This window comes from Tachysurus fulvidraco, chromosome 2 (genome assembly GCF_022655615.1).
Source record: "Tachysurus fulvidraco isolate hzauxx_2018 chromosome 2, HZAU_PFXX_2.0, whole genome shotgun sequence".
Taxonomy (NCBI): domain Eukaryota; kingdom Metazoa; phylum Chordata; class Actinopteri; order Siluriformes; family Bagridae; genus Tachysurus; species Tachysurus fulvidraco.
In genome coordinates, this window is record NC_062519.1 from 12,364,875 (window position 1) to 12,387,575 (window position 22,701).

The window sequence follows — 22,701 nt, forward strand, 5'->3', positions numbered from 1 at the left end:
AATATTATTTCCTGTCTAGTGTCGCCCAAATGAAGATGGGGTTCCCTTCTGAGTCTGGTTCTTCTCAAGGTTCATATCATCTCAGGGAGTTTTTCCTCACAACCATCGCTTAGACTTGCTCATTAGTGATGGATTTTAGAGAGATATGAACTATATTGCCAAACGTTTTGGAACTTCTGCCTTTACATGACATCCATTCTTAATCTGCGGCGTTTACTATGCAGTTGGCTCACCCTTTGCAGCTATAAAAGCTTCAACTCTTCTGGGACAGCTTTCAAGAAGGTTTAGGAGTTCTTTAGCTAATCTGAAAGCCACACAGTTTGGAGGTCTGTAGCTGTTGACTCTGCAGAAAGCTGGCGACTTCTACTGTGTTGTAATGCCACTAACTGACAGTGGAATATTTAGTAGTGAGGAAATTTCACAAAAGGACTTTTTCTAGAACAAGTGGCAACCGATCACGGTACCACAATTGAATTCACTGAGCTCCTGTGATCGACCTGTCTTTTACAAATGTTTGTAGAAGTAGTCTGTATGCCTAAGTGCTTGATTTTTATACACCTGTGGCCATGAAAGTGATTGAAACACATGAACTGAGTGATTTGGTGGGGTGTCCCAAAACCTTTGGCATTGTAGTGTAGCTTAATTAGGGCCCGAGCACCGACTGGTGCGAAGCCCTATTGTTTTTGCTTGGGTTTATGATTTTTATTTATTTATTTATTTATTTATTTATTTATTGCACACATTGGCCAATTGGGGTCCCTTAACATGCTCGAAAACTCTTGAAATTTTCACGCTAGGCTTGGGCAAAGGCTGGAATACGGGCGTGGCAGGGGGGCTCTGTAGCGCCCCCTGTAATGCAAAATCAAACATTTGTGCACAGATTGGGCAATTATGTACGCACATGTACGAGAGTTGGTACGCATATACATCTCATCGACCCGAACAACTTTCGCGCTCTAAACTATGATCTCCGCCCAACAGGAAGTCAGCCATTTTGGATTGTTTTATAAGTGCATGCGGTAAACTTTTATATGCTCCTCCTAGGGAATTCATGCGATTGACATCAACCGTGGTGAACATGATGCCGAGACATTGCACTTGCTAAATTCTGAAGGGATTTTTGATATCTCGAACGGTGCTGCCATGGCGAGGCGACTAAGTTATGGCGAATTCAGAGAAACAGGAAGTGTCTTCTATCTAAGCCAAAAAATGTCTTATTGTGATGACACGCAAGTGTGTATGTTCGGCCAAGGATTCCGATCGCATCGATGTGCTTATTGTGAGTCCCGGGTATAGCACCACCAACAGGCCCCAGGAAGTGTGTCAGTCACAACGGTGGATTTTTTCACAGTTGCATGCAATGAACTTTTAAATGCTCCTCCTAGAGGGTTCATGCGATTGAATCTAATGCGAAATTGCGAACGTATTTTTGATATCTCAAACTCTGCCATGGCATCGTGTCAAAGTTTACTTTAATTTCAAGCATATTTAAGGCTTTTGGCATGCTTAGATTAACATCACATTTGTCGGCTGTAGACAAAGGTGTGTCTCCTAAGTGGCTCACTAGCACCCCTGTTTGCCTAAAATGTGGGGTTTCATTTACCTACAGTCCCCGAATGGGTCAGTAACAACATAAAATAATCCACTGATATTTACCCAATTCATGCACTTGCACACCGTGCATTTTTTTCTCGTATAGCGATAAAAAAAAAAAAAAACGTGCGATGGCCCGCCATCGCTGCTTGCAGCTATATTTTTAAACTTTGAAGCTGCTTTGAGACAGTATCCATAATTAAAGCACTATACAGAATTTCACCTTGCCTACTAGCAGCACTATATTCACTGAAAAGTTCCATATGAGCAAATAAAAACAGCTAGTTTTCTTCAAAGTAAACGCTGATGCTTGATCTAAAATGTGAAGGTGTTATCTTAAACCGCTGAAGGTTTTTCCCAACAGAGCTAGAAACATATCACACCGAAAGCCAACTAAGTCCTGACTCATTACAGATCAGATGTGCGGCCAAAAAAGAATTCATTTGTTTATACTGATTTCCCCAGTGTACTTGGTACAGATTTATTTATTTATTTATCATCACCCACTCCTACCCAAGTGGCACTCGTTTTCCATGATTGATTCATCACATAAAACTACAATTTAAGAATTATATCTATAATATCTGATCCAGAGCGACCAAGCCACGAGTCCGTGGGGAAGATTGATTGGAAATTCATTGAGGGAATGTTCTGTGAGAAATGATCAGTGATTTAATGTTTAATGCTGGACCTTGCATGTTAACGAATGCTATTTTAAGCTAATTCAAGGTGGAATGTGTGTAAGCGTTGTCCAGAACATGAAAAACCAAGATCCAGTTTTATTTAAACTAACAAGTTAGTTCATTGGCTAAATGTTGGTGTCCTGAAACATTCATACATGTTCACTTCCCTTAGTATTTAGGATTCATCCCCAATAGTAACATATTGGTGGAAGATATGTCGAGATTACAACCCTTACCATGATTATACAACATGAGCACTTTGCTATGCTAACACTGCATCTGTGTTGCATTGTGGAAACATTTGTACATTGTTATTCGGCTACAGAAATATAAAATAAATAAATAAATAAAAATCCCTTTCAGAAGGCAATGTAAGGACAGCTGTTATTTGCAGCCAAGTTTCAGTTTAACATTGTATTCGTTCTGGGCAAAGACAAGAGCGTAATTCTCTACAGACAAGTGGAAAATGTGACTGACATGGCTGACAGAACCGTTAGTCCAACTACAGAGTATGTTTATAAGTAAATTTGCTATTGGTCTCATAGTTAGCGTTCTGTACTGTACTACTGAAGCCAGTAGCTCACATCCTCTCCCATCTTCTCCCATCATGTCATTTTTGCTCTGAGCTTCATCTGTATTCATCGCCACGAGTGAAGTGACTGGGACGAGGGTGTTTGCAAGGCCAGGGTCTGATTTCTAGCACCATCGTTTCTCCTCAGAACTGTCATGCCTCTGTGTTTGATGGGGACCGATAGAGATCTCGCAGAAATCTCTGAGCACGGCATAGCATACGTCCGTCATTTTCATGCTTTGCCAAGGTTGTTTTTCTGACGTTAACCTGATGTTACTGCTTCTCTGTCGTTCATTTGTTTGTACAGACACATACTGTCGATGGGGCTTTTTCCCCCTAAAGCAGTGCGTAGGCACATAAGAAAAGCTCATGGAGGAGCTGCAGGAATCTATTGTCATTAAAATGCTGCCTTCGACTCAGCTACAGTATTCCTTCGGGAGGCCCTTGATGCTTTCGCCTTCATTCCCGATCTTGTAAAAAATGCTAGCGCACATACAAATTACACCGCTGCAGTTAGTCGCCATCGCCCACATCACTAATATGGGAGAGAGGGAGGAAATTGTGGAAATTACTCCTGACCTTATGGCCCTTTAGCTAACTTGCACAACCTGGCAAAAATAAAGATTAGTCAATTAGTGTGGAGTTGTCTCATGTTATTACAGAGCTCAGCAGTGAGAATAGACAGCCAGACTGAGCGTGAGGAGGCACCGCTTCACACGAGTCATGGCTAAATAACTTCATCCCAACAAATTTGATAAAATGTGTGGATCGGCTGAGAGAGACAGGCAGAGAGAGAGAGATTGAGTGAGACAGGCATGAGAGAGAGAGTGAGATGGGCAGAGAGGAGGCAAAAACGAGACGGTCAGAGACCGAGACAGGCAGGGAGAGCGTGAGAGCGAGACGGACAGACGAGCAGGGAGTGAGAGCGAGACGGACAGACGGGCAGGGAGTGAGAGCGAGACGGACAGACGGGCAGGGAGTGAGAGCGAGACGGGCAGGGAGTGAGAGCGAGACGGGCAGGGAGTGAGAGCGAGACGGGCAGGGAGTGAGAGCGAGACGGGCAGGGAGTGAGAGCGAGACGGGCAGACGGGCAGGGAGTGAGAGCGAGACGGGCAGACGGGCAGGGAGTGAGAGCGAGACGGGCAGAGAGTGAGAGCGAGACGGGCAGAGAGTGAGAGCGAGACGGGCAGACGGGCAGGGAGTGAGAGCGAGACGGGCAGGGAGAGACAGAATTATTTTGTTTAAATTTGCTTCTTCTTGATTCCTTCTTACCTTTAAGTCTTATCACTGTTCTTAGTCTTCATACTTTTGAGCATTTCTTTCCCTCATAACTCTTAATCAAATGCTTCATTACCCACCACAGTCAAAGGCTGGATTTCATTTTGTAATTTATTTCTTTATTTGTTTATTTAGATTTAATGAAATTAATATTATGCCACTGAAGCCTTTTTTTTTTGCAGAATGGTTAGTTTCGTACTCAATACTAATACTATTTTGGTTGTGTTCAATCACTGGTCAGTTTCTTCCCCCAAACAGCCAATTCTGTGAAGCAACTCCAGTCCCAAATCCCAGCATGCCTTGCTTCAGGTGTTAGTGGGCTATTAATGTGGGGAATCTTTTTCTAGGATCTTCTGGGCCTCTGTGTTGTTGTTCACCACAATCTTATGGCTGTACTGTAATTTATCTTATCCCAGTCTTATCTACTTCTTGTTTGATATTTCTGTATGTATTTTTCCATATGCTGTAAATTCAAATAATTGTACTCATCACCCCCCCCCCCTTTAATTTTTAGTTTTTAAAATTGATTTATTTAAAAGCATCAAGAGAGATGGCACAGCTTGTGTTGGCATGTATTACCTTTTGAAAATGGTGCAAATAAATAATGCTTTAGGCAGTGGTCCAGAAGCAGAAATTAATAATTATTGTAAAATAATTAATTTTAAGAAATGTTCCCACTCACGTAGCAGTGGGAAAAGCTTCACCTCAAAGTGGGCAGTGATGGCATTTAGTCTCTCTCTCTCTCTCACACACACACACACACACACACACATACAAGCATGCTTACAGGCACATGGCCCAAACTTATTCCTGGCTTTGTCTGCAGGCCATGTAATAAACTGGCAGGTCAGAGGCGAGCTGGAGATTGGTTTTCTGTGACTTCGCTTCCACACACACACACACCCACACACACTCCTACTCTCAGCGACCACATGCTCCTGCTCCTGTTCTTGCTCTGGAATGGAGAGAAGCTGTCGCATGTCCGCAGAGCTCTCTCAGGATATCTGCGCAAAAAGGGAGAAGCAAGACCTTGAAGAATGCTGGGACAATTACAGAGTGATAACTTGCTCGCAGCGATCAGATGTCAGAGTTAATTAAAGTGGTGGGGTGGGGTGGGTCATAAAAGGAAACACATGGGACACCGTAAACAGATGCTGCTACAGTAGTGGTCTGTTTGTCTGTCCGTCTGTCTGTCCGTCTCTCTCACAGACACAAACACTTGCATACACCCTGCATATTTATCTATCCAGCTGGCACACTTATGGAGTGGAAGCGATATGGCGGTCTTGGAAGGAAGCAAAACCTGGGCTAAAACCTGCATTCATCATGCACATACATGCGCATAGACACCAAACACACTCACTAGCGAAGGCACAATTTAGATACCATCATGGATCAAATTAAAATAATATGATTAGATGAGTGACTAGCATTTCGGTCAGCACAAGCCAATCCGGTTTATCTCCTCTGACTACTTCTCTTATCAAGGTTTTCACACTTGATTTTTTTCTTTTTTTCTTTTGCACCATTATGTAAACTCTTGAGACCTGTGTGCATGTCTGTGTGTGTGTGTGTGTGTGTGTGTGTGTGTGTGTGTGTGTGTGTGAGAGAGAAAGAGAGAGAGAATCTCAGGAGATCAGCAGTTTCTAAAATACCCCACCTAGCATATCTGGCACCAACAAGCATGCAATGATTCACAACGATGTGAACGTTAACTGAAGCTCTTGACCCATCACGTGATTAGACTGAGTAAACGTACAGGTATTGCCTTGTTGGAGAATTAAATGAATATAATACTGTGTATATCATTTGAAAGAAAACCTAACATCTTGTTAGCGGAACCTGACCAAGTCACTGAATCCAGTGTGTTAAACGATATTTAATGGCCTTTTCTTTGAAAATACAAAGTAGATTATAAACCCAAACCAAACACGGTGTTGTGCAGTTAATTCAGTTTTATTCAGTTTAATTTACAAAGTCGTGTTGATAACAGACCGTTTCATGGGGTTGTGGTAGCCTAGTGGTTGAAGTGTTGGACTACTGAACAGAACGTTATGAGTTAAAATCCTAGGTCCACCAAGCTGAAACTGCTGGGATCCTGAATAAAGCTCTTAACCTTCATTTGCTCAGTTGTAAAAACAGATAATGTCGCTGTGCATAAAGTAAGTGGCGTCTTTAAATCTAAATTTCACCTCTGTAGAAATTTACATATAGCCTTTTCAGTTCAATTCGATTTTATATGCATAGGGTTTTTAAACAGTGGATATTGTGTCAAATCAGCTTTACAGAACATTAGAAATATAGTACAGTTGAGCAAGCCTGAGTTGACTGAGGAGACTGTGGTGAGGAACTGAGGAAGAAACCTGGAGAGGAAGTCAAAATTGAGACCCAGTCAGGCTGTCTCTGTGGAACAGGGTGTGTTTAAGTGGGGCTTAACCTGCAACCTTCCTTGCCGTTTAATGCTGTATGTTCACTTGCGCTAACAGACGTAAACGGAAACTCCAATGGGCGTCGCCATTTTTTAACTCTCGGTATTGTGCAAATTGAGGCCTGAGTGTTCTTTGCCCAAAGGCTAGGCTGTTGACCAAATACAGCTTCTCCTTTAAGGAAACTCTGACTGCTTTCCATCCATGCAAATTGGTTTACAGGGTTAACAAGGGTTCATCTGCTGGATGGGTGTCATTGAAATGTTCATATGGTGAAGTTGGTGAATACAATGGTGAATGTAAAGGATTATTGACATGTTACTGACATTTCTACAGGTAACAATGCACGTATAATTAATACTGAAATATTAAGTGTTTATACGCATGCTCATAGATAATCTTTCAAAAAAAAAAAGAAGAAGAAAAGGGTGGGTGCATAAGGACTAGGAAAAAATTCCCAAGAAATATTATGCTGTTTCATAGTGCTGTGTTAATGGAAAATGATAGTTGTTCATCTCGATGGGCCAATTTTATTCAAAGCTATTATGCCGTTGGTTTATAATTAACATTGTTTTGCACAAAGCATTCACAGCGTTCCATTTGTTGTTGATCCCCAGGGCTATCTGGAAACCCGGCGGACTTGGAAAAGCGCCATACGGCCTTCGGGAGGAACTTCATCCCTCCTAAAAAGCCCAAGACCTTCTTGCAGCTGGTGTGGGAGGCATTGCAGGACGTCACGCTAATCATCTTGGAGATAGCTGCCATAATTTCTTTGGGCCTGTCCTTCTACCACCCACAGGGAGATGACAGTAATGGTGAGAGAGACAGCAGCATTTCAGACTTCTCAACATTTGCATTGTATTGCAGCTTAAGGATAATTACAAAGTTAGACAATTGGATGTGTATTTATTGATTCGGGAAGCTTTTATCCGAAGAGATAAGAGAGGCAGAATCCAATCCAAGCCGTTAAAAGAAATCTGACAGGAATTTAAGTGCCAGTAAGTTTCCAAAACTAAGTTTGAACACAAACTGGTGTGAAGAAGGGCCAGACCAAAACATTAAATAAATACTAATATAACTAATTTCTATAAACATTAGTTATAGATGAATCAAACAGCTTTACCAAAGAGAGATTCATAAGTGAAAAGAAATCAGTGTCACCACTCAACAGTCCAACCCCTACAAGTTAGGTATGAATCTCTACTTATGAATAGTTAAAAAATATATATATAAATGGGCTACATTTTAAGCATTTTTAATTCATGTTCTTTACCTGTTATTCTGTACCTAGAAAAAAATTGTTGGAAAGAACCATTGCTAAGGATAGAATGCAGCATCACGATAGTATGCAGCACAACTTTCATCAAGTTTGAAAGAGTTCTGTTGAAAACTTGTCGTAGGACTACCCTCATCACCACATCATGGCTAGCTGTCTTGGTGCCACAGCATATATATATATTTTTCTGTCTTTATTTTTTCCTCTTCCTTCTTTAACTTGACACATTGCTAGAGACGGAGGTGGAGAGTATGGACGCAGTATCATACTCTCCTGCGTACCTTGTGTACCATAGGACTAACAAGTAATCTTGCTTTCTGGCATTGTGATTGTTGTCATCAACCGTATGTAGAAAATTCTGAGCTCTACGGCCGCTGTGTCAAACCTTTTGAGTATAAGAGAGGCCAAAAGTATCTGACAACATACAAATGTGATGGAACAATTGACATTCAAAATGATTTACTAATCTAGTTGTACTATACTGCCCCCAGTATTTTATTTGGTACTGCAGCATGTACACTCATCACAGTATTAACGCTTTTAGATAAATGCAGCATACACGCAGCAGCCATCTTTTGCATGTGAGTTTATAAGAGCAAGAATAAACCCGGCCTAACACATCCCTGGGGTGTATCCTGGGCCGGTGCTCATAATAAAAGTGTACAGGATTCGGTGCTGTAAACACTTGAGACGCTTCTTGCCATGTCTCATTCAGTAGTGCTTCATCAATGGTTGAGAATCGAAAGGTAGGCAGCAGGTAGATTTTGTGTACATTGAACTTTCACAATGCTGCACTGTAACACACCTTAATGCTTCATGGGTACATGCACACGTGTCATTACCCAGGTGTGCATGTGGCAGTGCAAATATTTGAATATTATTTGACCAATGCCTTGAAACATTTTCATGCCCATTCCTACTGCTGGGAACAAAGCCAATTATTTATTTTTTTAGTTAGTTATTTAGTTAGTTATTCATGTTATCCTTGGTACGAGGTGACAAACTGAAAAAGTTTTTTTTTTTCTTTTTTTTTTTTTTAGGGGGGACTTGCCCCTAGCAGGTGCTGTTTATATTTTGTACTTTTCTACTCCGAATATTGTTAAAAACAGTTGCTGTGGAAAGCAGAAATGACCAAGCTGAAAAAATGCTAGTCATTCAGATATGCTAGTTCTGCGTCATGCTAACAACCGTAGTGTTACTGAAATATTAACCATAAAGCTGGGACAAGTTTCTAAGGCAGTTAATAAGTGTATACAAAACAGTTCAATGTGGGGAGGATGACTAGTGTTATGAAATTGATGGCAAGCATTGCAAATTTCCAGGAATTAGCATCATCATAGCAAGGGTTACGAGTAGCAGAGGAATACAGCAGGTTCCAGGTATTCAGTTTTCTTAGAGAGGATAAATTCAGTCATTTTTCCTGCATTTTTCCTAACAGAGGGATTCATTTGGAACTGTAGCAAGTTATGAGTCTTCAGTATTCAAAATCTTAAATAGACTTTATCAGTATGGTGAAATGCCATTTTTGACACAGTAGAAACATTATGTCAAATAAAAATGCCAGACACAATTGATGCAACTCATAAACCAGAGTAACTCATATCTTTAATATTTGTACAGTCAAGATTATTCTATTTCTCTTAATCTTTTTTTTTTTTTTTTTATCAGAGCAATTTGCTGGCTAAAATACCCATCGTGTGCATGTGAACATGCTTTTTTTTTTTTTTTTTTTTTTAATTAAAATATTTATTTATTTATTTAACTGCAAATTGCTCAGGGTGCTTATCATCACAAGGCTCTATCATAGCTGTACTGCAATCAGATTTTCTCAACACGTTGGATATTTTAGGCCTCTCTTATAGTAAAGGCTTGATGTATCCACTGCAGGAGTTCTGAGTTTCCCCATATGACTCACCATGCAAGCGTGACCTTAAAAATGATGTCGAGGAAATTAGGTTAGCGGTGTTTAATCCAGAATGTTTTTTTTTCTCATGAAAAAATGCATGATGTTACTGCTGTGTGTTTCCAAAGTCAAAAACATGAGAATCTTGTGTGTGTGTGTGTGTGTATATATATATATATATATATATATATATATATATATATATATATATATATATATATATATATATATATATATATATATATATATATATATATATATATATATATATATATATATATATATATAAATAAAATTTCTATTTATTATTTATGTATATCTGTCTGTGTGTGTGTGTGTGTGTGTGTGTGTATAGATCTTAATTTTAAAGATCTTTTGAACGATTTCTTTTTGCCCACATATAGCTCATTTTAGTCTTTACTAGTTAATTAGGTGTTCTTAGCCATTTCATTCAGTACATACTATGGTTAGGTGTTGTAGCTTGGCCTCTCCTTACTGTTTTGTTGATCATAATAATGATTTTTTTTGTTGATCATAATAATGATTTAATGCAATGTACCCATGACAGAGTCTGTCCTCATTGTAGTGTGGTGTTTTTTGTTCTTGTTCTTTCCTTCCAGCTTGTGGCCAGGCTGCTGGTGGTGTGGAGGATGAAGGTGAAGCACAAGCGGGTTGGATTGAGGGTGCCGCTATCTTGTTCTCGGTGATCATCGTGGTGTTGGTGACGGCATTCAATGACTGGAGCAAAGAGAAACAGTTCCGTGGGCTGCAGAGTCGCATCGAACAGGAGCAGAAGTTCACCGTCATTCGCAAGGGTCAAGTTATCCAGATCCCAGTGGCTGAGATCGTTGTGGGAGATATCGCGCAGATCAAATACGGTAGGACAAGTTGACAAACTGCAATAAAAGCTAAGGGCTCATGCGGTTCTGGGGAAATTATCGAGGATGAGGTGATGTGATGTGGCTTGACGCAAAGCAGAGACTTGCTGTTTACCAGCCTGTGGTTCATTAATTCCAATAACAGCACACCATGAAATGTTTTATTCCTCGTCTGCCACAACAATTTGACATTTGCATTTTTTAATAAAGTGATTTTTTTTGTAATGATTTAGCAAGCTAGATCCTGTTAGCATTTGTTATAAATTTAGTTTTATTCTCACTCATCTCTCTGGGGCTTTTTACACCTGGTCACTTCATGTGTTGTCTCTGATCCGATAGCTATCCGATTTGTTAAAACTGATCCATGTACATTAGGCCACATAAATGCGTCTTGGCGAATAGGATAACAATCCGATCTTTTTACTCCCGCCCAATATGCAAATATATTTGACCTCATTTCCGGGGTAATTGAAATGGAACACGCTTTGGTGTGCGCGGTTGCTACAAAAAACAGCATTTACTGTTTGCTGCATTTTCGCTGGCGGCAGCAGTGCATTTTAAGACCCAATGAGACCCCTGGGTGAAAGATCGGAACCAGCGCTGGTGGGAAAATATATTCACCTGCGAGTGACGTAATTATGTTTGGGAGGAGTATAGCGCTGACGTACTGTACTGTATGTGGCTTGAACAACCACATGCATTTACACCTGTCCAGTTACATCTGAAATGCTTACCAGACCACCTCCTGAAGTGGTTTGAGCGATCGGATTTATATCCGTCTCGAAACCGTTTCGGAGGGCGTTTACACCTGGTCTTTTTACCATCGGATAGCTATCGGATCACAGAAAACACATGAAGTGACCAGGTGTGAAAACCCCCTCTTTTGCCTACATATCAAAGTATTACAGAAAAGACTTTCACACACACACACACACACACACACAAACCAATTTCAAAGAAACCAGAAAGAGCTCCTAAAAGTCCTCTTGAATACACTCCTGTTACAGGCAACATACTGACTGTGACATAGTACTCAAACAGACACGTGCATACATCATACATAAATGTCTTATAAAGAAAGCCTCAACCGTATCAAATAAAAATTGCATAGGCCGTGTCTGATCAAACATTCAGAAATCTTTAGGAAATGTACTTCAACTTATTACATCCTAGTGAAGGTCACTTCATAATGGAATGTTATTGAAAGAAAGAAAGATGGGAGGAAAAGAAGTGATAGTGTAGTGGAGGGAGGCTGTGTGTGTGAGCCAACTGTGTAGATAAGCTGAAGCTCTATGAGGTACAGTGGGAGGACATTGTGCATTTCTTAAATATAAGATAGCAGTGAGTACATGCTGTAACACTGGAGGAGACAGGTGGCTGGGGTGAAGTGTGCAGTGTGCTTCATTCCTAATTTTAATCATATTTTCAGGTGTACTATTATGTTTGGCAGATGTCTTCATCCCAAGCCATTTATAATTGAGGAAGAATTACGTTCCAAGCCAGACAGGGCTAGTCCTGTGGCCTTGAACTCACAACCTCCTGGTCCTTGAGCTGCCTCTGCTCTATAATTAGTTGTATAACAGCCGCTCCATTGGTGTCAGGAAGTAGCATTCCCTGTGGATCTGCATGACATTTCTAAAGCACACTTCGTTCCAACTCGTATGCATCCCATCTTCATTATTTAACTTTCTTAATATGTTAGAAACTGGCTTTAGGCTCCATAGCAGCAATAGTACTGTAGCAAATTATATATGCTTGGAGGTCCAAGGATCTTGTTTCAGCCCTAGCGTGGTTATGACTCACGCTAGCAGGCATAAGTGAGTCACAAGAGATCCACAGGAGAGCGGCGTCTCCATGGTGGCCAAAAGCAAGCAGCCTCGCACTCACTGCATCTCTGTCGATCTAATATCCTCTTGATAGTCTCACTTTCTTTTCTCGTTCTTTCTCTTTACGGCTTGTGTTTCCTGAATCTCTTTTATGTGTTTCTCTATCAAGGACATGAGGAAAAAAAAAAACGTATGTACACTGATCAGCCATATTATTAAAATCACCTGCATAATATTGTGTAGATCCCTCTTGTGCTACCAGAACAGCTTTTAATCAGTCAAGTCATGGACTCCACAATACTTCCGAAGGTGTGCTTGTGGTATATAGTACCATGATGTTAACAGCAAATCCTTTAAGTCCTGTAAGTCACAAGATGGGGTCTCCATGGATCAAACATGTTTGTCCAGCACATCCCACAGATGCTTGATCAGATTGATATCTTGGGAATTTAAAGGCCAAGTAAACACCTTTAACCCTTTATGTTCCTCAAATCATTAGTGCACAGTTTTTGTGGTGTTGCAGTGCACATTATCCTGCTGATAGAGGCTATCAGGGAATACTATTGCTATGTACAATGAAGGGGTATACTTGGTCTGCAACAATATATAGGTAGGTGGTATGTGCCAGAGTAACATCCACATGAAAGCCAGGACCCAATGATTCCCAGTAGAAAGTTGCACAGAACATCACTCTGCCTCTGCCTTTGTCGTCTTCACATCCTGGTGCCACCTCTTCCTCAGAACAGTCCATCTTCATCCATTACTATATGGTCCACTTCTGATGCACACATGCCCATCTTTATTGGACAGGGGTCAGCATGGGCACTCTGTCCAATCTGTGGCTATGCAGTCCCATATGCAGCAAGCTGCAAGGCACTAGGTTCTGACACCATTCTTACCAATCTTTGGAGGTGCTTTGACCCAAACATCTAGCCACCACAATTTGGCCCCTTGTCCAAGTTGCTTAGATTCTTAAACTTTCCCCATTTTTCCTGCTTCCAAAGACATTAACTTTGTTCATATGCTGCCTAAAATTTTCCACTAATTAATAAGAGACTCAAAATTATTCGTCACCTTTCAGTGGTTTTAAAGTTATGGATTATCAATGTATTTCTGTGTATATATAACAATATATTTGATACTTTAAACACTATATATGATACTTTTGAAATTAAGGTGTTACGTGGGTCAGAGGAGCATCGGATGCTCAACGGTAAAGAAAACACAAGGCTCATTATTCGCTGTGTCCTCAGGTGACCTCCTTCCCGCTGATGGGATTCTGATCCAAGGCAATGACCTGAAGATCGACGAGAGCTCCCTGACCGGAGAGTCGGATCAAGTAAAGAAGTCCCTTGAGAAAGACCCAATGCTATTGTCTGGTGAGTACCTGATCATTTAGTACTTTTTAATCTTTAGGTGCAGAGAACCATCTGAAACATTTATAATGCAACAACCATCCTAACTAATAATCTAGTTTCTGGTATTTCACAGTATCTGCTTTAAACACCACAGCCTCTGTAGCATTATTTGAATAGCATCTAACACTACGGTATTGCAAAAACTAAATAAATGGCTTGTGGAAAATCCTTAATGATATATTTTTATCTAATTGGTAAAAATATGAAGTATGGTTCATTAATGGGCCACATTAATGAAACAGTCTTCGATCTCTAATGAATTAATCATGAATCCATGGAAATGACTACAAATCATAAAGAGGGCATTTAATGAGATAAAAGACCTAAGAACAATGAATGGTCCAGGTTAACCAAGCATGTCGCTAATCTGCATTTTAATGAAACACATTTAGGACTTGCATTTATAATGTCCTCTAGCAAATTATTCCGTAACTTTTGGGATGATGTATTGGCCACTTGAGCTGCTTATACCTGCATAGTGGTTATGTTTTGTCCGATGCTATCAATATCGCTCACATCCATTATCACTTTAAATAATCCCATCAGTTCCCACAGTTATTAATGTTAATTTCATGCATCATTTTCAGATGAGCTCTGTTGGTTCTGTTTCCCAAAATATAAAAGAATTAATCAAAGTACCTTTATAATAACCAGGATAAAGTTATAAAGTTATAGTAGAACACTCCGGGTCAGTGTGCTGTCACTCCTGCAGCAGACTTGTATCTTATAACATCTGTATTTCTGTATTATGAGTTTTAAAAAACTTTTCATTTTCAACTTTCATTTTTTTCAGCCAAGTCTTCCATTTTACTGAAATCATACAGATCTTCCAGAACGTTGCAAATAATTGAGAATAATGAGTGTGTCTAGCAACGGAACCTTGCTTTGGATATTGAAGGTTCTCTATTTAAAGGTCAAGTAAAAATGTTGACTAAAAAACAGGTGTACCAGTAAATACTGTAAATGCACAGTCCAAAGGTTTAACATGGTCATTTACTACTTTATCCATCGCTGATTCTGATTCACGATGCATTACGTGCTAGTCATTCGGATCTACCTAATTTATCTTCTACACTTAGGACTCACGTTCTATTGCTGTGTACGTTTCCACAGGCATACTGTACTTCAGCATTTTAGACTTATTAAACTAATATCATTTGAACTAATGAAACTAATTCAATATACTCATACACTCGTACTGTAATCATTCCTAATCCCACTATCCAGTGGTACCCAGTAGAAGATGAATCGTCTTTCGAGTCTGGTTTATCTCATAGTTTCTTCCTCTCATAGTTTCATCATCTCAGGTTCTGCTTTTGGAAAATATCTAAAGCAACACATCACGATAGATACACGGGCAGAGATTGTAGCTAGTCTTTTAACCCTGGAACCTACTGTAAATACTTGTGTTTTTTGTGTTTATCATAGTTTCTTCAGATCTTCACATAGTCTACTAATATCAGGATAGACCTTCTAAGCAAAGAATTGACTACACTTAATCTTGACCTTCTTCAGGAACTCATGTGATGGAGGGATCTGGGAGGATGTTGGTTACTGCCATCGGCCTGAACTCCCAGACCGGAATCATTTTCACTCTACTTGGAGCCGGCGGTGAGGAGGAGGAGAAAAAGGTCAAGAAAGGTAAGTCGACATGTAGTTCATCAACTTTGTATCCGTAAACCCAGCCAAAATCACCCCGACTTTCCCTTCAAATACCCATGGGCAATAGTCTTCTCATCTAACCCCCTCAGAGGTAAGAGGCATTTTAGTGATATATCATTCAGTTTATTTTTTGCCCATCCGAGAACTCATTATACTAACCTACAGTAACTACTAGGATCAAGCATCACAAGAGATGCTTGAAAACAAGATCAAGATGAAGAATGTGTCAGAGGAGATCAGTAACTTCCCCATTTTGGTTTAATTCACATTAAACTAATCCCTTATCTTGTTTTTTTTTTTCTTTTGGTTTATTGTTTGGTTTTCTTTGTTGCTCCTTTTTTTGTGTGTATTTTTTTATTTAACTTAACCGGTTTTCTCGGTCAGATTTACATAACTCATCTTTGCTGGGCCGAACGTGTCATTTCTAAGGCAAAGTGCTCGGGAAGCCAGTTGTTCCAAAATGTACCGTTTAATAAGGCCTGAATAGAAGGCTCTTGTCAATTGAAATGAATGAGCAGGAGTAGAACTGCAGTCAGTTGACCATTTAACAGAATTTGCTCTGCTACACCTCCAGTGCCTACAGTACACACACTGTCCAAACACACAAACTCAACCAGCTGCTGGATTTACTCCATGCCCTCTGGATCTGATTTCCACTGGGATTCTGGGTTTTTGCTGCAATATTTTTTGCTCTACATTGTCTTACTTTGAACAGAAATCCAGTGTAAAATAAGCTTTTTTTTTCCAACATTCAATTCTATGTCATGATTTTATTTATTTATTTGTTTGTTTTTGGAAAGCCATTTTAACTTCAGCTTAGTATCAAATCAGAAACACGTTGAGACGTACACAGAGGTGCCAACATGTGAGGATTAGCTGTAAGCTCTCTCTTTGCTGACGTGGACGACACCTGAACACTACACCCTTCAGCTTTTTCAGTTTAATAGCATTTCAGACCAAATAAAAAAATCATTTAAAGTGAAGAGACCCAGGACAAGAAAAGTAAACATTTACACTTTTGGTTTTCGCTGACTTTATCCAGGTAAAATTCCTTGACATTCACAAATTCCTTGTTTTGTTTTTTTAAACGTTGTCTTGTTCACTGACACATGCTAGGGTTTTGTGTTAAAATTCAAACTTTTCTCCCCTCTCTGACTGTTCGGTGTTTATTGTTAGCATTTTTGGCACCTAGAAATCTATTAAATCATTTGAAAACCAGCTCTTGATGTACATCTTGATTTCTTGAGCCAAACTGCATTGTAGCAACAAAACCCTGAAAGATATATTGCTAACTTTTAACACCTTAAACTTCAGACATATTTGATCAATTATACAATTGCTCCTAAAAGTGAAGGCCTGATTATTAGCGGATGTATCTAGAGCAAGACATCGGCTACTCCGGACAAAGAATAGAGGCATACTTTTATACCTTCTAAAAACGGCTTGGTAATACTAATGCAACGTGCCTATGACTAGAATAAAACTGAAAAGCGTTGACTGTTGTTTCTTGAGATGACACATTTTAGCCCGCGCTCACACGTGTGAAGTTGTATTAATTTATTTCGATCCTGTTTTTGAATCCTTGTTTTCTTTTTGATTTGTGTCTGGTTCATTTACTTTAATCCATGTTATATATCAGTCCTCCGCCCTCTCTCTCTCGTTCTGAACAGGTAAAAAACAAGGAGCCCCTGAAAATCGCAACAAAGGTAACCCCCAGCCCCCCTTCCCCTCCTTCCCCACCCTTCCCCTCCTTTCCCTCCCATTCAGCGACAAGTCTTGGAGTCTCGTGTTAATCTCACTCACTCACCTCACTCTAGCTCTCTCTCTCTCTCTCTCTCTCTCTCCCCAACTCCCCCTTTCTTTTTTCTTTCTCTCACGCTGTTGCTTTGACTCTCTTCCTGCTGAACCTATGGGAGCTTCTTCCCACCTCGCTTTACCTGTAAAAGAGTGCAACTCTCACGTGCAGCAGCAGAGCCGTATCCGACCCGTTAACCCACACACTAGCCTCAGAATCCCAGGGTGCACTACAGATATTTTGCTATCAACATATTATTCAAAATAAACCTTTTCCACCGAAGGACCCAAAACATCCACGCTGCTGGAAAATGACGAGCAAGAAAAAAACTCTTGCTCTTTTATTTTGAGGAGCAGTGAATCTCTTATGGTTTAGATTTTACAAACACATAGATGATGCCGGTGTCAGCATGGCAAGCACCCACTAGCTCCTTACAGGAATAATGAAAATACAGCATCAACCAATGGCGTACAGCAGACGTGTGATGTGGGTACAAGGCTGCTCTTAGCTGAGGTGAGAGAAGCATGCATCAAAGCTTAAGTGTTATCTTCCCTGCACAGGCTCCGCCCACTTCCTGTCTGCAATTGTGGACAGAGCATCTGCTTTAGACAGAATCACTCTTATAAGCCACACAGCAGGGAGTCAGACAAGTTGTATAAAGTTCTTAGTTTGTCATTGAAGTCATTGTTACACCTTCGTTCATTGTATATCCTAAATCAGAGCTCTGGGGTCGACCATGTGGGAGTTGCACCCTTTGCCAAATTGGTGGGCTGTAAGTCGTTTGTTTATTTTATCTTTTCCCCCCATCATTTATTTATTTACTTACTTACTTACTTACTTATTTTGTGTGTGTCTCACTGTTGCCTTCTTCTAGGGTGTGCTCAGGAACCCATGCTGTCTCGTACACCGTATCCCACATTCACTGTGTGAATATTCTCTCTCTCTCTCTCTCTCTCTCTCTCTCTCTCTCTCTCTCTCTCTGTGTCTGCATCAGTTTTAATTAAAAACAAATTGATTAAAAAATAAAATCTCCAAATTTTCTGCTTTTTCTTCCTCTTGATCATTGTTTTGTATCTGGTCGTGTTTTTTTTTTTTTTTTTTTTTTTCCTGATTAATTTTTCATTTTTATTTATTTATTTCATTTACTTATCGAGTCTGGATTTTGTCGAGTCTGTAACACACTCGTCCTCGTCTCTCCTTGTCATGCGTGCTGTCAGTCCGTCAGTCTCTGCTTTCAGGGTGCCTTGTACTCCTTTTAAGTGCCTTGTTTTAATTGGGGACTCATTCATACCATTTCAGTATTGGAAATGACGCTGCAGAATAGATTTACACTGCTGTACTGGGGCCCTGGGTTATCCAGCAGCCTTGACGGTAGAGACAGGCAGGAAATTGGGGGGCGGGATCAATGTTTGACCATAGCAAAAAGCCTGAATTGGATCTTAAATCCCATTATGCTTCTATTTTAGTCAGACGTCCAGTAACGCAATAGGTCTGTCTGAGGAATAATTGAATTATGACAGTCGAACTTCAAGATACAGCGATAAGTGTTCTTGTGAAAGGGGTTTTACCCTGATCATATCTATCTTTTGTTCAGTGCCTGGTCCCCAATCTCAGTCTCGAAAATGAGTAATTGGGTTAGGTTAAACGAGGCAGCACTGAGTCACCCAATAGTGTAAGAGTAGAGTGGATGAATTGTGGAAAGTCATTCCATGGTGAAATAGATAAGATGCTAAACTAACCATCTCCTGGGCAGACTGAAATGTAAAACGATGCTGGCCTTTACGAAAGATCTCATTCAGGCCATAACACTGATCTGTAGTGTTCTAAATACAAAGCAGGATTAATAGGAATGTTTAGTATTGTGCTTTGAATTGAATTTCTGACTTATATTATTAATATTCCGTTCATGTTCAGAAGTAACTTGCTTTAATAACTTGTAACTGAGCTGTTAATAGCTTGTTCTAAGCAAGCACGGAGTCATTCCATTAATATCCACAAGTAATTTCTGGCTTTCTTTGACTGCTAGTCATCACTGAACTGCCTAATGTTTCCCCTCTGCCCTCCATCCCTTCTCCTTTATTGTCTTTTTTTTTTCCCCCTGGTTTGTTTGATTTTTTTTTATTTATTTATTTTTCTTTTTGCATGCTTCCTTCATTCCCATTTCTTTCTCCTCCAGCTAAAACCCAAGATGGCATCGCTCTGGAGATCCAGCCCCTGAAGAGTGAGGAGGGAGTTGAATGCGAGGAGAAAGAGGAGAAAGAGGTGAAGAAGGTCAATGTCAACAAGAAGGAGAAGTCTGTACTACAGGGCAAGCTGACCAGGCTGGCTGTGCAGATCGGAAAAGCAGGTCTGGGAATCTAAACCAAACCGATTTTGTAATCAGTCTAATACAATTATATTATTCCGACATGTTCCTGCTGTATTTTTTGCTGAGGTAAATTAACAGTGTTGAAAGGAGCGGACGAGTAGAATTACATTTAACATAATAATCGCTTCCCAGCGTGACAAGAGTTGGCCAAAATGAAAGCTCTCCTGTTATTTTGTACTACACCGAACATTTATATTAATTAGTTCCTGCGAGGTTATACATGAACCAGCTGCTTGTTTGCATTATCATAAATACACAAACGCAGCAAATGAGTTCATTTGTCATGCTCTCTCGTGGTTCAGTGCATTTATTTAACTTACTGTGTAAAGAAACAGTGTCGACGAGCGTAAAAACAGACCCATGCCTTTCAGCCATGCTCGATATAATTCTCCCTTTCTACGGCACGTATTAATAAAATCAGATTCAGCTGTTAATATTTTCAGGCTGAGAAAAAGTCATGCAAGTGAACACGGCGTCCGGCACGTTCCTTTCCTCAAGCGCTGTACTTTCCGTTAACCGCTTTTCTTCTCTGCAGGTCTCATCATGTCTGCCGTGACCGTCATCATTCTCATCTTGTACTTTGTGATCGATACGTTCGGGGTGCAGGGGAAGGAGTGGAAGGCCGAATGCACACCCATCTACATTCAGTACTTTGTCAAGTTCTTCATCATTGGCGTCACGGTGCTGGTGGTCGCAGTTCCTGAAGGGCTTCCGCTCGCTGTCACCATTTCACTCGCCTACTCCGTCAAGGTGAGCCAAACGAATGTGACGTGGTGACGTTATTTCAGGGTTGTTTTTTTTTTTTACAGAATTCTTCCACCATTATAAATTATGCAAATGTTTAAGAGTCAGCAGATTTCTTTGGCTCTCGCATCACACTCACAGCCTAATATTGTGTTCACGCCACTGGGCCACTGGTTTAAAGTTTAAAGTTGCATGATTTTTTTTTTTTTGTGTGTGTTGGGTGTCTTCCCATTGGTTTTCTTTTAAGTGCAACACACGCAAAGATCTCAGAGAGATGGAGATAAAGATGAAAACAGTGAAAGAGTGCCTCCTTATCATGGAGTGTGCTAATCTTCCAGTAATACAGCTCAGCCATTGCAGCATGTCGGCTAACACGCACGCACGCACACACACACACACACACACACACACACACACACACACACACACACACACACACACACACACACACAGTGTGTTAATTAACTCACCAGTTATGTGATTTGAAGCACATCAGTCCACCACAGTCTCATATAAAGATTAACATAAATATATATTTCAAGAGCGATCATAACTAAATTTGAATATTGACTTTGATTTAATATTTGAACAAATTTTGGACATCCATGGATACAACCTTGAATTAATGTTTCTGCGAGCGACGTTTATGACTAAATTAGTATGACTAAATCTGATAAATGGCTCCCATTTGGCTTAATGCCTGATTCCCATTTCCTACATCCTGAACTGTATCGTGTAACTTTCCATTTGACTTTAAAGTACCATAATGTTATCTCCATAGAAACAAGTCGATTCCTAGTCCAGGAATGCAAAGTTATCTTTATAACTTTCTATTGTCTCTGATAGTTCAGGAGCTCTAGTTTGAGTTTGTTTCATAACGTATGTAAGCAATATTAACCGTTTTAAGTCCTATTTAGACGCACACATTTATATAGAAAAAAAAATCAAAGAAACGCCAAAGCTCAGCTGTAAATCTGGTGCTCTGTCATTCTTTAGGCTCTCTGAATGATAATTAATCACCCACAATGACTACTGTACATCTCAGACACTTCTGATAAAGTGGATAAAATTGTAAAAGAGGAAAGTGACCGCTACAGAAGGCCTGACTGCTGTTTGTGAAATGTTTGTATAGGATTCCATTAAATCCATCAAACCAATCACACAGTATACAAAATAATACAAATGTATTTATTAATTCATTTATTTTTCTTTATTCAGTAAAGCTGCTTTGAGCTAAGGTGAATTGTTAAAAGCGCTATATAAATAAATTGAGTTGAATCGGATTAACTTTAATAGGTGCAACTGTCTAGCTGACTTGCTACTGAAATAAGCTGTATGTGGTGTATACAAGTGTGTATAACCCGTGTATATTTTTGCTATCATAACTACTTTCAGCTTTACTCAGCTCCCGCCATCCCCCGGCCACTGCACTACAGATACTACCTTAGTTACTACCTTAATTCGGTTGTTAAAGTTACTAGCTCTATTCAGATATTTACCTTACACCAGGCCTTCCTTGTTACTATAGCAGACAGTAACTACATATTCCTAGTGGATGCTCATGAACGATCTCATCTGCAGATCGAACGCCCGAATACGCCACACATTTGCGTGCAAGTATAAAAACCTTATTACATGCTATGTAGCGTGTTTGAAGTTAATTGGTATATAGTATTTATTTTTAATGTACTACATTTAGAGCAGCATTACTGAAGGCATTGCTATTGCTACATTAACGTCAGAGTTCTTAACCATATGAAGTATGCTTCTCGACTAACTCATTGACCCACGAGTACCCTGGAATTGAACCTGCTGCCTAGGGCCATGGCTCTGCTTAAAGTGGGTCACGCTCTGTTCTTTATTTCAACAGAAAATGATGAAAGACAACAACCTGGTGAGGCACCTGGATGCCTGCGAGACCATGGGCAATGCCACAGCCATCTGTTCTGACAAGACCGGCACACTCACCATGAACCGCATGACCGTGGTGCAGGCCTACATAGGTGACACACACTACAAGAAGGTTCCAGAACCTGAGGCCATCAACTCTGAGACACTGGAGCTGTTGATTAACAGCATCGCCATCAACTCGGCCTATACCACCAAGATCCTGGTGAGAGAGACTTTTATAAGGAATTAAAGCATGTAATTGTTCAGTTATTTACACCACAGTAGATAACTTGATACTGTCTCAGTCGGTTGGAGCCACGTTTTCCTAGCAGTTGCTTGTGAACGATAGCAATTTAAAGCAATTCCAAAACTCATGGCTTCGTCTGTAAG

At 40.1% G+C, this 22,701-nt stretch overlaps 1 protein-coding gene across 3 annotated transcripts in view; it reads left to right on the plus strand.

Moving 5' to 3' along the window:
• atp2b4 (ATPase plasma membrane Ca2+ transporting 4) overlaps positions 1-22,701 on the plus strand; it is a 93,476-nt gene that overhangs the window by 47,855 nt on the left and 22,920 nt on the right. For 2 of the 3 annotated variants that reach the window (XM_047810621.1, XM_047810620.1), the window contains exons 3-10: positions 7,169-7,366; positions 10,351-10,608; positions 13,688-13,813; positions 15,368-15,493; positions 17,185-17,220; positions 19,486-19,656; positions 20,213-20,427; positions 22,292-22,534. In XM_047810621.1, the coding sequence (XP_047666577.1) occupies positions 7,169-7,366; positions 10,351-10,608; positions 13,688-13,813; positions 15,368-15,493; positions 17,185-17,220; positions 19,486-19,656; positions 20,213-20,427; positions 22,292-22,534 (1,373 nt within the window). The remainder of the gene's footprint in view (positions 1-7,168; positions 7,367-10,350; positions 10,609-13,687; positions 13,814-15,367; positions 15,494-17,184; positions 17,221-19,485; positions 19,657-20,212; positions 20,428-22,291; positions 22,535-22,701) is intronic. The other variant, XM_047810622.1, reaches the window with a different exon arrangement.